The following is a 16349-nucleotide window of genomic DNA, read 5'->3' on the forward strand; positions in this document are numbered from 1 at the left end:
ACTTGTAAGATTTCAACTTCTTACTGGTGACTGTTCTTATGTAAATATGAATTGCGTACACAATTAGAAGATTGTGGATAGGGGCTAAGAAAGGCTTTGTTGCCCCAAGGGCCTGCCACCCTCGGTAGCCAGTAACACAGGGGTTCTCAACCTGTGCGTCGCGATCCCCTTGGGGGTCGATTGACAATTTGCCAGGGGGCGCCAAAGATCATTGAAAAAAATGGATTGTTATTGTCTATTCTTTAATTGCTTTGTGTGTGCGGGGGGGGGGGGGGTCGCGGCTAAGTGGGGGATTGTAAAAAGGGGTCGCCGAGCATAAAAGGTTGAGAACCGCTGCACTAACCCTTGCATATTAAGTATTCCAATACCTCGTTCATGGAGATTAATGTTACAGGGACGCAACTGAGTTAAAGAGAAAACAACAACCCAGTCTGAGGCAACAATAAAAACATTGATCAAAGACGTCCTAAAATCAGGTAAAAAAAGAAGAAGCGATATTAACGTAGAATAAAGGTGAAGTAAAAACCCAGCTCTGATGAAAACTGTTGCCGACGAGAAGATCAATAACAAAGGGGACATAAACAAGTCTAATGGTATTGGAATCGTGGGGAGGTAACTAGCAAAATAACTTACAGCTCGCCCGAAGCTAGATTGGGAGAAAAATAGTTTTAAAAATACCCAAAATAAATGCTAATGTTAAGCGTAGTTGTATCAATTATCTTATCTTATCTTATAAAATGCAATAACTTTGGATCAGTCATATAATAGAATTTGTAGTAGATCTACACAAACAATAATAAATCTGTGTGATTAGTCATATGTTTACAACTTTATTAGTTGTATTTCATTAGCACAGTATTGCTACATGCAATATACATTTAAAATCTATATTATAAACTAGACACACTGCTAAACAGGTAGAAGGAGAAAGAAGGCGATATGTGTAAAGATTACAGTGTTGGAATTACCTGATTTAGAACTCGAGTGCTCCAGCCTATTTAAGCCTTCTCGAACCAACATGCTAACTACTGTGCAAGGGAAGTACTTATCAAAATAGAACTCCCATAGTTATCTATCGTTAGTTTCAAACTTTAAACGGCCATTTCTTTTTACATAGTTTAAAGGGGACCAAATCAACTTATATCACCCCATCCGTCACGGACTATTCCTTTTTCTTAATCCATACCAAACAAGATAATTAATTACCAATAATTAATCAACTAATTCGTTAATGTGTTCAAATCGATTCTTGTGTTTTCAGGTAAAAGAAATAATTGTGAGAAATTTCGATCCGAGATTGGGTTTGGGAGAAATAACGTGTATACGAACTTTTTTACCAGACGGACAGACAGAATGACTTGATATAACGTGTTATACATGTTATGATGATGGCCCTTGACAATAAGCCTACGCCTAATCAGATCGTAATAATATCACAAGCAGGTTATAAAGATTCATTAACTAGTCTGCGCTGTAAGGCCGGCAGAGACATGCTGTCATTTCTAGTTTTATTACATCTATATTTTTGTGTGATAAACTAATGTGACTGACAGACAACACAAACACAATAGCTGACATCAAAGAAAACTGAGACACAATAAAAGGAAGATAATAGCTAGGAACAGACATTGAGACAAGATAAAAGGAAGATGATAGCTAGGGACATACATTGATATAAGATAAAAGGAAGATAATTGCTAGGCACAGACATTGATACAAGATAAAAGGAAGATAATTGCTAGGCACAGACATTGAGACAAGATAAAAGGAAGATAATTGCTAGGCACAGACATTGATACAAGATAAAAGGAAGATAATTGCTAGGCACACAAACATAGAGACACAATAAAAGGAAGATAATTGCTAGGCACAGACATTGCTGGATGAGACGGGGAAGTTATGACGTTTAGAGAAAGGGAACTGGTCAATTGGTCAACATAAGGCTTTGTGCTGTGGCCAAAGGTGTCCATTGTAATCTTATTGTTTTGTATTTGTCTTTCTCGTGTCATTGTCATGATTCTGTCGCTGTCATTGTAATGTCATTGTAGTGTCACTATGTCACTGTAATGTCATTGTAGTGTCGCTATGTCACTGTAATGTCATTGTAGTGTCGCTATGTCACTGTAATGTCATTGTAGTGTCGCTATGTCATTGTAATGCCATTGTAGTGTCGCTATGTCATTGTAATGTCATTGTAGTGTCGCTATGTCATAGCAATGTCATTGTAGTGTCGCTATGTCACTGTAATGTCATTGTAGTGTCGCTATCTCACTGTAATGTCATCGTAATGTCGCTGTGTCATTGCCATGTCATCCTAATGTCGCTATGTCATTATCATATCACTGCAATTTCATTATTATGTCATTGCAATGTTATTGTTATATTGTTGTGATGTCGTTATTGTTGTCATTAAAATAATTTCTTAATGTATAAAGTTGCGACCTGTTTCGAGATTAAAATGTTTAGATAGTTATTGCTTTAGACTGAAAGATCGCATCTAGGCAGAATTGCATCAGGAAAGAAGCCAGATTAATTTACCAGTCCACGGCGCATTTCTGTAGAATCTGTAGAAGAAACATTCACCTATAATGTTTGTGTATAATAGATAGACCGCTATATGTGTTTGTGATTGAAACATTCATCTATAATGTCTGTGTATGATATCTAACGCAGCGGTAGAGGCACACACCAAGGAGGAGCCTCAGTCACTAATGTCATGCTTCTTTCAGGCCTGCATCTACTGGATTGGAGTTAGATCTAGGTCAAACATGGAGAATGTTGACTTCACGTTTTTGTTTTTATTTTGCCACGAAAATGGGTTTACCCGTTCAGCCGAGATATTAATATCAAGTATAAAATACTGTGAAAACGGGTTTACCCGATTTGTTCAAATGTTTAGTTCATGAATAGAGATACACTGAGGCTCCTTTTGTTTATTTTTAGGGTCCTCCGGTTGTAGAAGGGACATTAAACATCCATAACGTCTTCACCATGATTACAAGAACACTTACGCCAAGCTTTATCAAAATTGGTCAAACGGATTTGATTCTTATGCGGGACATACAAACATGCATACATGCCTACGCCTTACTTTACGCTTGATATTATAGATTGCGGCCTATCTCGCCCACTGCGCCAGGTGGACGAACTATCAAGATAGCAAAATATAAATAAATAAAAATACACTGTTTTTTTTTCTTCATATAGCTTGCGGCCAAAAACTTAGTTTCTTGGACAAACTAGTAGCATTTTGATCAACAATTGAAAACCATGGTTTGTTGACACTTTGAACCTAACACAACTCATGGAGTTAAATTTAGATATTTCTGTAGAGGGTTTGCTTATGTTTCGCGACCTCCGAAAAGGGAAAGTCGAAATTAGTTTTCGTAAAGTCTGTCTGTCTGTCTGTTCGGCTGTTAGGTTTAGATCTAAAAAAAAATGAAAATGAGAGAGACAGAGAGACAAAGTGGAGAGAGAGAAAAAGAAACAAAGAGGGGAGAGAGAGAAACAAAGAGAAGAGAGAGACAAAGAAACAAAGAGGAGAGAGAGAAACAAAGAGAAGAGAGAGACAAAGAAACAAAGAGGAGAGAGAGAAAAAGAAACAAAGAGGAGAGAGAGATAGAGAAACAAAAATAAGGAAGGAAATAAAGAGACTGACAGCTTTAAAAAAGTTTGGTAGAGAGAATGAGACAGGGACAAATCTATAGAAAGATGGAGAAAGAGAGTGAGCGACAGACAAACAGACAGACAGAGAGGAATTGAGAAAGAAAGCCGAAAGATTGATTGGAAGTAAAACAGCAATAAAAAGAGAAAACTAATGACCAGTAGCGAAGAGAGAAAAAGAGTGTGTGTAATTTCCTGAGAGACAGAGAAAGAGACAGAGTCTGGGAAGAGAAAGAGAGACGGAGAAGAGAGAGAGAGATAGAGAGCGTGTAAGGAATAAATATGAACTAAGAATCAGCTATATAAAAATAGTGGGATGACAGATAAGAGAGAGAGAGAGAAGATATATAAAAGAGAAAGTGAGAAGACAGATAAAAGAAAAAAAACAAATAAGAGAGGAAGAGAGAAGACAGATGAAAAAGAAGACAGATAAGAGAGAAGACAGATAAGAGAGAAGACACTAGAATATGCGTATCACATTTTGGCAGTATTATACATTTACTCCCAATAAGTATCACCCCCTTATCAATAACCTCCCTCTAAAAGTATTCTCATTTTTAGATGGCGTCAACATCTCTTACTGAACAGAAAAGTCTACGGAATGGCAAGCAAAGCCCCCCCCCCCCTCTCCTCCATTCGCAGCCCACTCTCTCTCTCCAATATAATCTACCCACCCTTGACAGTACAGTTTGACATAAAGAGCATTATAAAAAAACACTAAACAAGGTCACGGTTATTTATGCTATCACCTGTATATTGGGAGGCAGAGTTTAACAAATCAACCCCCCCCCCCACACACACACACTTCATGTCATGGGGGTGAGCAGCACACATAGTGCCGTGTGAGCTAATAAAATCAGAGGCGGCCTCTACTTGAAACACGGGGATGCAGAATCAAAAATTCAATGTACCCTTTTCAGAAGTTCCATTCCGATGTAAAATGATACAAAGCTTATGTAACTCTACGAAAATCACGAGTGGCCATGACAATGACCTACAGAATTCAGAAAGTCAGATACATTTACACTCTAGAGTCGGGCGAGCTTAAAGGATGTCCTGCCTTTATATATAACAAGCCCAAAATTCACCTATCAAATATTTGTAAACATTGAGATACTCTACCATTTCTTTTGAAATGATGGTTAACCTTTTTTTCAAAAGACATATTCCAAATTCTTTTAAAACTGAAAACATCATATCTTACTAAAAATAGGAATATAATTTGTATAGTTCAAACATAAATTATGCACGACTCAAAAATGGTCTTGTATCTGTTACATAAACAAGTAGTGTTAATTTTCCAATTTTCTTATATTTCAAAAATAACGTTTTAAATATCAATATCAGGTGACCGAGCCTCGCTCGGATGAATAATTTGTGAAGGAAGGATATATACCCGAAGTCATTTTGGGAATATTGTTGTAATTACGAAAATGAACGATCGGGTAAAGACTCAATCCGAAGAGTTGATTTTTCGTTCTGTCAGTTCTCAATGTAATTCTACATGGCGATTTGAATAGAAAGTCCCCCCAACAGTAGGCCTATAGAAAACCACAGCTCACGTCTTAACGTTTTACATTGCTTCTTTCGCGTAAAACTATTGGGCTATTGTTGTAATTACGAAAATGAACGATCAGATAAAGACTACTAATCTGAAGAGTTGCTTTAGTGTTCTGTTAGTTCTAAATGTAATTGCACACGCGATTAAATATAAAGTCTCTTAAGTCCTCCTATAGTCTAGACCAACCACATCTCACATCCGTCTTATAGTTTTACAATCCATCTTTTGCGTAAAACTATTGTAGGCCTACTATTATTGGCTTGAAAGAAAGTCTTTGCAGTGTTACTTCTTAGATGGTTACGTTCAGACATTTAATTATGGAATTAGTATATATTCATTATGGCTTTAGTACGAAACATCAAGTGACGCAAATCTCTACGTTATAGGGTAAAACAGGCACTTGTGACAAAGTAAAATGGCAATTTTTTTCTTAATAGACTTAAATCATTGCATTAGTTTTCTAAAGAAACGTTTCCGTGGGGCACCTCTGTTACGCCGAAAAAATATTCTTCGTCCCCCATACGAGATACATGCCCTGCCCAGCCTGACTGTCGGACTATAAGAAGTTCATAACCGCTTTTGTCATCCATCCATCCATCCCAGTGGTGCTACAGCCCGTGGAGGGATATGGACTGCTTTTACAGATCTCTCCATTCAGATCTCTCCTGGGCCTTGCGTCAACACGCCCTAATTCCAAGCTTTTTACCGAGGTTTATAATTAAATCAAAAGAGGCTGCATCGTACGCAAACTCGTTGACCGCTAGATGGATATCATGTTTAGTGTGAGCAAGTAAGGCGCAGAGAAGCTGTGTTATGACCATTTCCTTTGTTTTGGTACTTGACAGTAGACACCGAAGCATGAACACATGGTAAAAATTCAACAGCAAAATAATAATAATAATAAGGCTTGTCTTCGAGTCCGAAAATTAATGAGGATTGCAGATGTGACCTACATATTTTGCCACATACAGGGCAAGCATAACCATTGTCCGCGGTGATCGATTAAGATTTTCTTTTAGCGTCTGCGTCTGTCCTCGGCAGCAGATTTTATTTTGGTCTCAAATGTGTATCCGCGTCCTTTGTATAGATGGAATTCTTTAAGTCCGACAGTTACGCTGGACAGAGCAGTATCCTGTATGGGAGACGAATCTCAGACGAACGTATGCCAAAGGCAGTCTTTTTTGGTGAGCTAAAAAGTGGTCGACGTAACACCGTAACGCTTAAAAGACCAGTTTAGGCGCCAACTTGCCTTAGCTGACATAGAAGATAGCACAGAACGAGACAGCTGGAGGTCACCAGCAAAATAAACAACAATGTAAGAGGTATCTACACCACTCTACGCAATTAAAGAGTAAACAATTTATTAAGCACTTAAAACACAATAACTAATCATACATCGGCACATTTAATTTCATTACTTCTCTTTCATAGTTCAAATAATAAATCAATCTACAGTAAGATGGTGCGCAAATGTTTAATTAGGTCTATTGATTCTTTAAAACTTGTTCTTGTTTGCAAAGAAATATTTTAGTGTACTGCGGTAAGCCTAGTGACGCAAGCAGCGTTTTTCCCGTTTACGTCATGGAAAATTTTCATTCATAAAACATTCTAGCCAAAATTAATTTTTCGATAATGAGGCATTTTCAAACCGATATAACGGTCGACCTCGAGTTTTCCCGATGTGGCCAATGAGTTGAGAATTTTTTTCTCACTATTATGCACATACCGTGAACTTTTAAAGAAAATCGTTAGAGCCGTTTTCGAAATAAAATTTATATATAAATATATATACATACATACATACATACAAGAATTGCTCGCTTAAGAGTATAGGATATCAGGTGACCGAGCCTCGCTCGGATGAATAATTTGTTAAGGAAGGATATATACCCGAAGTCATTTTGAGAATATTTTTGTACCAGGTGGCCGAACCTCGCTCTGTTAAATAATTTTTGAAGGTTATATACCCGAAATCTTTTTGGAATATTCTTGTAATTACCAAAATGAACGATCGGATAAAGACTACTAATCTGTTCTGTTAGTTCTAATTGTAGGCCTAATTGTACATGTCGATTAAATTTAAAGTCTTTTAAGTCCTCCTACAGTCTAGACAAACTACAGCTCACGTCCGTCTTATAGTTTTACTATCCATCTTTTGCGTAAAACTATTGTAGGCTTACTATTATTGGCTTGGAAGAAAGTCTTTGCAATGTAACTTCTCTACGTTATAGGGTAAAACATGCACTTAGTGACAAAGTAAAATGGCGCATTTTTTCTTATTAGACTTAAATCATGGCATTAGTTTTCTAAAGAAACGTTTCCGTGGGGCACCTCTGTTACGCCAAACAATATGCTCGTTACCCATACGGGATACGTGCCCTGCCCAGCCTGACTGTCGGACTATAGGAAGTTCATACCGGCTTTTACCATCCATCCTTCCTAGTGGTGCTATGGCCTGCTTTTACACATCCATCCATTCAGATCTCTCCTGGCCCTAACTCCAAGATTTTTACCGAAGTTTATAGTTAAATCAAAAGAGGCTGCAGTGTACGCAAACTCGTTGACCGCTAGATGGATATCATGTTTAGTGTGAGCAAGTAAGGCGTAAAGAAGTTGTGTTATGACCATTTCCTTTGTTTTGGTACAGGAGAGGTAGACACTGAAGCATGAACACATGGTAATAATTCACCAGCAAAATAATAATAATAATAAGGCTTGTCTTAGAGTCCGAAAATTAATGAGAATTGCAGCTGTGACCTACATATCTTGCCACATCCAGGGCAAGCATAACCATTGTCCGCGGTGCTCGATTAAGATTTTCTTTTAGCGTCTGCGTCTGTCCTCGGCAGCAAATTTTCTTTTGGTCTCAAATGTGTATCCGCGGCCTTTGTATAGAGGGAATTCTTTAAGTCCGACAGTTACGCTGGACAGAGCAGTTTCCTGTATGGGAGACGAATCTCAGACGAACGCATGCCAAAGGCAGTCTTTTTTGGTCAGCTAAAAAGTGGTTGACGTAACACCGAAACCCTTAAAAGACCAGCTTATGGCGCAAACTTGACTTAGCTGACATAGAAGAGAGCACCTGATTGCATGGGGCCTCAGGACAGCTGGAGGTCACCAGCAAAATAAACAACAAAGTAAAAGGTATCTACACCGCTCTACACAATTAAAGTGTAAACAACTTATTAAGCACTTAAAACACAATAACTAATCATATATCGGCACATTTAATTTCATTACTTTTCTTTCATAGTTTTATAATAAATCAATCTACAATAAGATGGTGCGCAAATGTTTCATTAGGTCTATTGATCCTTTAAAACTCGTTATTGTTTGCAAAGAAATATTTTAGTGTACTGCGGTAAGCCTAGTGACGTAAGCAGCGTTTTTCCCGTTTACGTCATGGAAATTTTTCATTCATAAAACATTCTAGCCAAAATTAATTTTTCGATAATGAGGCATTTTCAAACCGATATAACGGTCGACCTCGAGTTTTCCCGATGTGGCCAATGAGTTGAGAATTTTTTTCTCACTAATATGCACATACCTTGAAATTTTAAAGAAAATCGTTAGAGCCGTTTTTGAAATAAAATTTATATATAAATATATATACATACATACATACATACAAGAATTGCTCGCTTAAGAGTATAGGATTCTATAAAAAAAAACGATAAATTTATATACATTTAGGATAATATATTTTACAATTATGTAAAAATAAAATTTTGAACTAAAAGTCTGCAAATTATGTACCTTCAAACCATTAACACAGGGGTTCTCAACCTGTGGAACGCGACCCCCTTGGGGGTCGATTGACGATTTGCCAGGGGTCGCCAAAGACCATTGGAAAGATGGATTGTTATTGTCTATTCTTCTATTGCTGTGTGTGTGTGCGGGGGGGGGGTCGCGGCTAGGTGGGGGATTGTAAAAAGGGGTCGCCGAGTATAAAAGGTTGAGAACCGCTGCATGATTAACAGCTTTGTTGAACCCGTGTTCAATAAATATGTCTGTGCACAAGTGTATGATTATTTTTTGTCTGTCCTGCATACTTAAGATCAGTGGTTCCTTAAAAATATTTTCGGCATGGGATTTCCATGATTTCCATACATCAACGCGAAAATTCGATGAGCAGCGTGGAGCCGTTCCTTAAGGACTTCATTATGCACTGGTTTGAGTCTAGGGGGACGATAGCACCTCGGGGGTTGTTACCGGTCGTTGACTTGAAGCACCAAACTGCTGGTAGACAACTAAATCCGTTGTAGGCGTAATGTATCTTAAGAAATCTTACTTGTTATAGATCTAGATCAGCAACAGTAAATCTGTGAGATTGGAAATATTTTTACCAATTGTTTTTGTTTAGCGCATGTTTATGCTTTTAGCTTTTTCAATGCGCTATGGTCTTATCGGTTATCTGGACCAGTTGGGAAAATGGGCAAAAAAAAAAGAGGGAGGGGTAAATAAATGGATAGATGGGTGAATTTTACGTTAATCTTTTTTTTTTAAAGCATTTATACAAAATAAAAAGGTAGAACGACCTAAATCGAACTAATTTATCAAGCCAACATTCTAACCACTCTGCTAGTGAGGTGCGTATGAAAATAGAAGATTATTATAGTTATGTATTGTTTGTTTCAAACTTACGTTAAAGCAGCGATCTATAAAGGGAATAAATAAGCATTTACATCACTTCGGTGAAGTACAATTTCTTTCCCTTGTTTGAGATAACAATAGTTCATTAAATAATGGGTTAATTTTTAAAATCGAGTCTTGTGTTATCAGGTAAAAGAAATAATTGTGCGAAATTTCAGCTTGATCCGAGATTGGGTGTGGGAGAAATAACGTGTACAAACTTTTTAAACAGACAGAGAGACAGACAGAGAGGGTTATTATAAGCTTTGTAAAATTCATTAAAAGGCTTACCTTTTATTTTCTAAACAGTTTGGAATTTTTTTAATGAATACTGGAAGTTCTATAGCATCAGCAGCGACAAGGTCAGACAATCAAACTAGTACTTACAGTTCGCATAATTTATACGCGACGTATTCTGGCTTAGCACGGCATACTAGACTACTAATGATATAGCAAGTTCAATTTTTAAAGTCTGTCACCTTGTACTACACCAAATAACACATCTACATAGTCTACACTCTATATCGTTGCCTGGTTGTGTGGTTTTGCGCTCTGGACTGTCGTTCGGTCGTCTCGATGGTCCCGGGTTCATACCCTGCCCGCTGCCATCCCCCCGTCGTCCTGCGGGAGGTTTGGACTAGGGAGTAAATGATCTTCAACTCTGAAGGAATATAAGATTAAAGAACAGACAAGAAGCGAACAAGAGAAATAGCACCTCTCTTATTGTACAGAAAGACTTTACCTCTTTACAGGCACTGTGAGCCCATCACTTAAGGTTCTGACACAGTACATAAACATACACAAAGTCATAACTCTACAAATTATCTTTTCTGCTAATAATTACTCACTAGTATTATAATTTTGTTCACCCTGATATTTTTTTTTATTACCTTCTTTAACCTCAGGAGTACAGCAAAACAGTTGAACTAAGGCGGTGCCTTTTCTAGACATTTTCCAAGACGTTTAAGCCACGTCAGAAATTTTAGGCGAACTTATAGTCCAGAGAGATGACCTCTGCGTCCAGCAAGATGACCACCACAACAAAACATCAGCGTACAACACATTAGAGAAATTCAGTATAACCTAGAAAGGTTAACGAAACTCGAGAGAAATTTGGTTCAATATCCAAGAACATTTTGTCAGTCCATTTTTTTCCAGAATATCAATTTTTGTTTTTGTTGACTGTCACAGTTCCATAACTATAACAGTGATTATATGAATTGATCGCAGGATGAGAATGTTATATATTTTGATACTAGGTTGGTAGTATCGATATAAAGTATCGATTGAAAGGTGATCAACCGCTAGAAGCAGATGGAGGTTAAAAAAAAGCTTGTGCTCTGAGTCCTCATGCTGTGGTAATAGAATAGAAAGCCGGGCCACGCGCGCTTCGAATAGTTTGGCGGAATTATAGACTCGAGATCTTGCGTATGAGGTGCTGCGTGTGTGTGAGAGACAGAGCAGAGAAAGAAAGAAAGAAAGAGAGGTTATGTGTATGTGTCTAAGAGTGTGAGGTGTTACAGAAAACGAGAGAAATGGTGTCTGGAAAGGGGAGGGGAATCGCGCCAGCAACCTCAAATATCTGGCGTTGCCAGGCGAGAAGGGTAGTTAATTTCAGCCTCTTTCGCCCTGGTGTTTGTGTCATCTGACTTGTCTGCCCCTGTACCACACAAGGGGAGGGCGCGCAACCATCTCACCCCCTTCGCCACCCTTGTGTACTAATCACAGCCAGCTACGCTAGGAATTCGCCTCTCGCACGCGCTTTCTTAATATAGATCCGCGAGGCTCTCACTTCTGAGCAAGAGGGACTGCGAAAGATGATCGAAAGATGCAAAGAAAGTGAAATACACGCACCATGAGCACTAGGGAAAAAAAAAACGTTTTAAACGAAAGCTCGAATAATGTTATTAAAATTGGTTCTGATACAGCACAGAGAAGAAGTCCTGATAATACCCAGTGCTGGATTTAGGGGAAAGTCGGGTAATATGAGCTGGTAGGTAATATGTGCATTGAGGTATTGTTTTCATAGGTCGGTACTATATGAAATCTGGCGAAGTGGAAACGAGGCCTATGTTAATAAACAATACCTACAATTTAAATTCACGTTGTGGATTGCAAGATTAGTCTGAAAAAAATGTTTTTAGAAAATGTGGGTGGTTCTCTTTGCATTACATCACATTTTAAGGATGTCTAAATGCTTAAAATGTAAGCTATTATGTGGTATGTGGTATATAATGAATACACGAGCAAATATTGGGAATAAAACAGTTTTAAAAATGGTGATCAGCACAGCGATACTGTTGCAATAACAAACTTGTCAGTGTTTTATCCTGAGAGAAATATGGGATATCAAGTTGGGGGTAAACTAGGGTCCAGTGTTTTTTATGTTTAACTGCTCAAATATAAAATCTAGATCTTAATTGGTGGTGAATTTTCAAGCAGAAGAAAAAACAAAATAATCACCTCGTATATAAAAGCTGACTTAACCAATAATATTAATTAAAATGAAGACAATTATTTCTTCTCATCAGCTCCGGTGTGCGCACGGTTCATTTTACACAGTCCCTGGTTTCATTGTCTACTTCACAGAAAATATTTATTTTGTTATAAATTTTTTTTGTGATGTTTTAAAATGTTTGTTTCGTCTCTTTTATCTGCAGGATTATGTTCTGCTTATACTTTTATAGTTTTCTAACAGTAGCTATTGTATCCCATATTGCCCATTCACGGAGGGCATTACGGGATACGAAAATGATTTAATTTTCTATAACTGAAAAAAGTAATGCTTCAATCCATTTGATCTTTAGTAGAAAGTTTATTTCACATATACTAAATCTCATTTTATATAAGCAGTTGGTAAAAATATATCTTTAAAGTTAAGCTTCTCGTATTACCCCACGTCCCCTAACTTTCTGTAATTATTTCCCATGATCCGACGGAATTATTTATTTTTCTCATTTGTAGTTAACTCCCCTGCTAGGATTAAACTTCAATAACTTTGTAATAAGAAATTATTGTATTTGGTATTGAATTAAAAGGGGAATGCATTCTCTTATTATATAACACAAACTAATATTTACAAAACCAAAAATTTAATGTAACTCTTTCTCTCCGTAATTATTTACCACATTCTGGTGGAATCAACGCTGGTATCGTCAGTTAGGAGAGAAAGAGTTAACGTGGTTAAATCAACGACGGTGTCGTCAATTAGGGGAGAAAGAGTTAAGTAAGTGAACGCCCAAGGCGGTGTTTTCTGTGGAGGCCTCTACCATCATTAAGGGCTTGGCTTCCGAACCAGGGGATCTAGAGTTTGAATCCCGGAGAAGAATGGAAGAGTGGGAGTTTTAGATCACCCTAACCCTAACCCCAATACACTGTCAGGTGATGTAGCAAATATACACTCACGTAATGTAGCAAATACACAGCCACGTGATTTAGCAACACACAGCCACGTGATTGAGCAATGCCGTCACGTGATCGTACAATACACAGACAAGTGTGACACCTACTATTAAACTGTTACGTTAAGTCCGACTAAAGTAACGCGATGCCTTCTTTTGAGATACACTCCAATGCAGTTAATTAGCATATTAAAAGAATATGCTTGATAGATTACAATGACAATCTGGAATCTAGGCCTAGGAAATGAATACAAGTTGGACAGAACAGATAATAAGAAACAAAAATGTAACCCGTGACGAGATGTGCAGGGGAGAGAAAAGGTGTGCATATTTACAATTAAAATGAGCATACCTTTAAAACAACTGTAAGAATAAGTCACACACATACACACAATAAAATAAAAAAAAAAAGCTTATAGTCAGTGAAATGCTATCAATAATTTTAAATTTATCATGTAATAAATTATAAACAGTAATAAATTTGCGCGGTGGAGACCATTTTCTAAAAAGATTTTCTTAACTGTTTTATTTCTTTGTTGGTTTAGCACAACATTGAAAAGGCCGGCGTGTTTACCACTGAGCTTTTAAGTAAATATAAAAATAGGTTTTATAGTCTATATTAAAAATTGTTAGCAAATGATGTAACTATCTACATCAGGGGTCCTCAACCTGTGGGTCGCGACCCCCATCGAAAATAAGGATTGTTTTTGTCTATTCTTCTATTGCTGTGTAGATGGGGGTCGCCGAAGAGTGAGATTGTACAAGGGGGGTCGCCGAGCTTAAAAGGTTGAGAACCGCTGATCTACATAAATCATATCTCCCCCTAGTTAGTACATTATCTTAATGAAACAATATTAATGGGTTACGAACAAATGATTAAATATTTGATTAATTTTTTTCTACAGTTTCCCTGGAGCAGTGGTTAGTGTGCAGGCTTGAGCAGGTGGGGCAGGGTGGCGTTTGAGCTCGAACTCAGGTGTTGTCATCAGGTGTTGTCATCGGCTATGAATAATTGAGCAAAGTTTCTACTCGAACCGAGAATGGCAAATGTCCGAAATAACGCGTACAAGTTTCCATCCTGACAGACAAACGGACTGTGCTAATGTTTTTGTAATAAGAAAGGTGACTACCTGTGACGGTATATAAGCCACCATTAAATAAAATAATCTATTTCTTTCAAAGAAGCAATGAATAGGTCGAAGATCAACTTTCCATTCTGAAATAATCAATCTCATTGGAGTCTATTCACATGTGGCTCGTTTTAAACTAAACCGCTAATAGTTGTTTGACAATAGCAGATATTTACTGATTATTGATTAGCTGGGAAAAGTCTCTTTCTTATTCCTGATATAATTTGATAAGTATTCTAGTAATTCTAAATAGTATAGTATGGGTCATATTTTTTAAAATAACCAAATAATCAGATTTTACAATGCTTTACCAAGCTTTACCAAGGTATCTAGTACCAGACTTTCTCACAAAGGAAATTTTCTATATTATATTAACAAGGGAGGTAACCTACCTCTGAAAGATGTTGACTTTTTACTCCTCATTGCTTCCCATTGTTGCATTTTCCTGGCAAAGTCGTCACTGAGACTACCAGCTGAAATGAGATACATACACATTCATAATTCATTGCGTATTCACCCAATAATCATACGTGTAAATAATTAAAACAGCTTTCTGTAAGATGTAAATGCTAATACTTAAAATTTTCCAATGATTTATACATATATAAATGAAGTTATTGCACTATGGAAATGGCACAAAACTAGAATTTTAAAGGTGATAAATATACTTTACATAAAAACTAGAGCTGATAAATATACTTTCCGTAGGAAGAACGAGCTAACGTCGACAGTACGCGGGAAAGAGACTGAGTGTCTTAAACGCAAACGATACACCCACGGCCATTCAATTATCCGGATATCCAGTCGCTCAGTTTCCAAGACGGCTGAAAGTTGAGGTCAGCATAGTCTAGTTATTTCTTACAAGACAGTGGTCAACTAGGCTGTATCCAACACAGTGGCGTATCTAGGAATTTGCCATCATTTGGGGGGCCTGACCTCCACGAGGACCCCTGCATTTTGCGTAATATTTAATATTTAATGTAAAAAAAAACCCACTCAAGTGGGGGCCGGGGAATTTTCTAATTCTCCCCCTCCCTCTCCCACACTAGCCACGCCTCTGATCCAACATCAACTGAAGCTTCAGTCATGCAGTAAGAGGTTTAAAGTAGGCTATTGAGCTTGCCAACACCGTATCAGAATCTCCATTAGTAAGAAATTATGTTGAGAATTATTTCCTTAGAGCACGTGAAAGGAAGCGGGCAGTGAGTCTTAGGGTCGCCTTGTCCCCGTACAAGGTCAGCCTCGTTGCAAAAACACGGACCAGCTCTCTCTCTGTCTCTTTCTCTGTCTCTCTACCTCTCTCTATCTCTCTCCCTGTCTCTCTCTCTCTCTGTCTCTCTCTCTGTCTCTCTCTCTGTCGCTCTCTCTCTGTCTCTCTCTGTCTGTCTGTCTCTCTCTCTGTCTCATCTCGTTGTCTCTTTCGTCCTCGTGCAGAACGAGACAATCATAAAGAATGTGTCTCATAAGAATGTGTCTCACAAAGAATGTGTCTTATAAAGAATGTGTCTCATAAAGAATGTGTCTCATAAAGAATGTGTCTCATAAAGAATGTGTCTCACAAAGAATGTGTCTCACAAAGAATGTGTCTCATAAAGAATGTGTCTCACAAAGAATGTGTCTCATAAAGAATGTGTCTCATAAAGATGTGTCTCATAAAGAATGTGTCTCGTAAAGAATGTGTCTCGTAAAGAATGTGTCTCATAAAGAATGTGTCTCGTAAAGAATATGTCTCGTAAAGAATGTGTCTCATAAAGAATGTGTCTCACAAAGAATGTGTCTCATTAAGAATGTGTCTCATAAAGAATGTGTCTCATAAAGAATGTGTCTACTGTCTCATCGCCCTCCACGCAGTGGCGACACCATCAAAAAAAGGATAAGGGTTGACCATGTTTTCTTTAATGAGAAACAAGTATCAGAGGTGGTAGCAGAGATGATAGTGTAAAGGACTTGAGGTAGTTCTTT

At 37.7% G+C, this 16349-nt stretch overlaps 1 protein-coding gene across 5 annotated transcripts in view; it reads right to left on the reverse strand.

The window, feature by feature from the left end:
- Positions 1 to 16349, reverse strand: part of LOC106053190 (uncharacterized) — a 127927-nt gene that overhangs the window by 66756 nt on the left and 44822 nt on the right. For all 5 annotated transcript variants that reach the window (XM_056021771.1, XM_056021775.1, XM_056021774.1 and 2 more), the window contains exon 6: positions 14780 to 14860. In XM_056021771.1, coding sequence (XP_055877746.1) covers positions 14780 to 14860 — 81 coding nt within the window. The remainder of the gene's footprint in view (positions 1 to 14779; positions 14861 to 16349) is intronic.

This window comes from Biomphalaria glabrata, chromosome 2 (assembly GCF_947242115.1).
Source record: "Biomphalaria glabrata chromosome 2, xgBioGlab47.1, whole genome shotgun sequence".
Lineage (NCBI taxonomy): Eukaryota > Metazoa > Mollusca > Gastropoda > Planorbidae > Biomphalaria > Biomphalaria glabrata.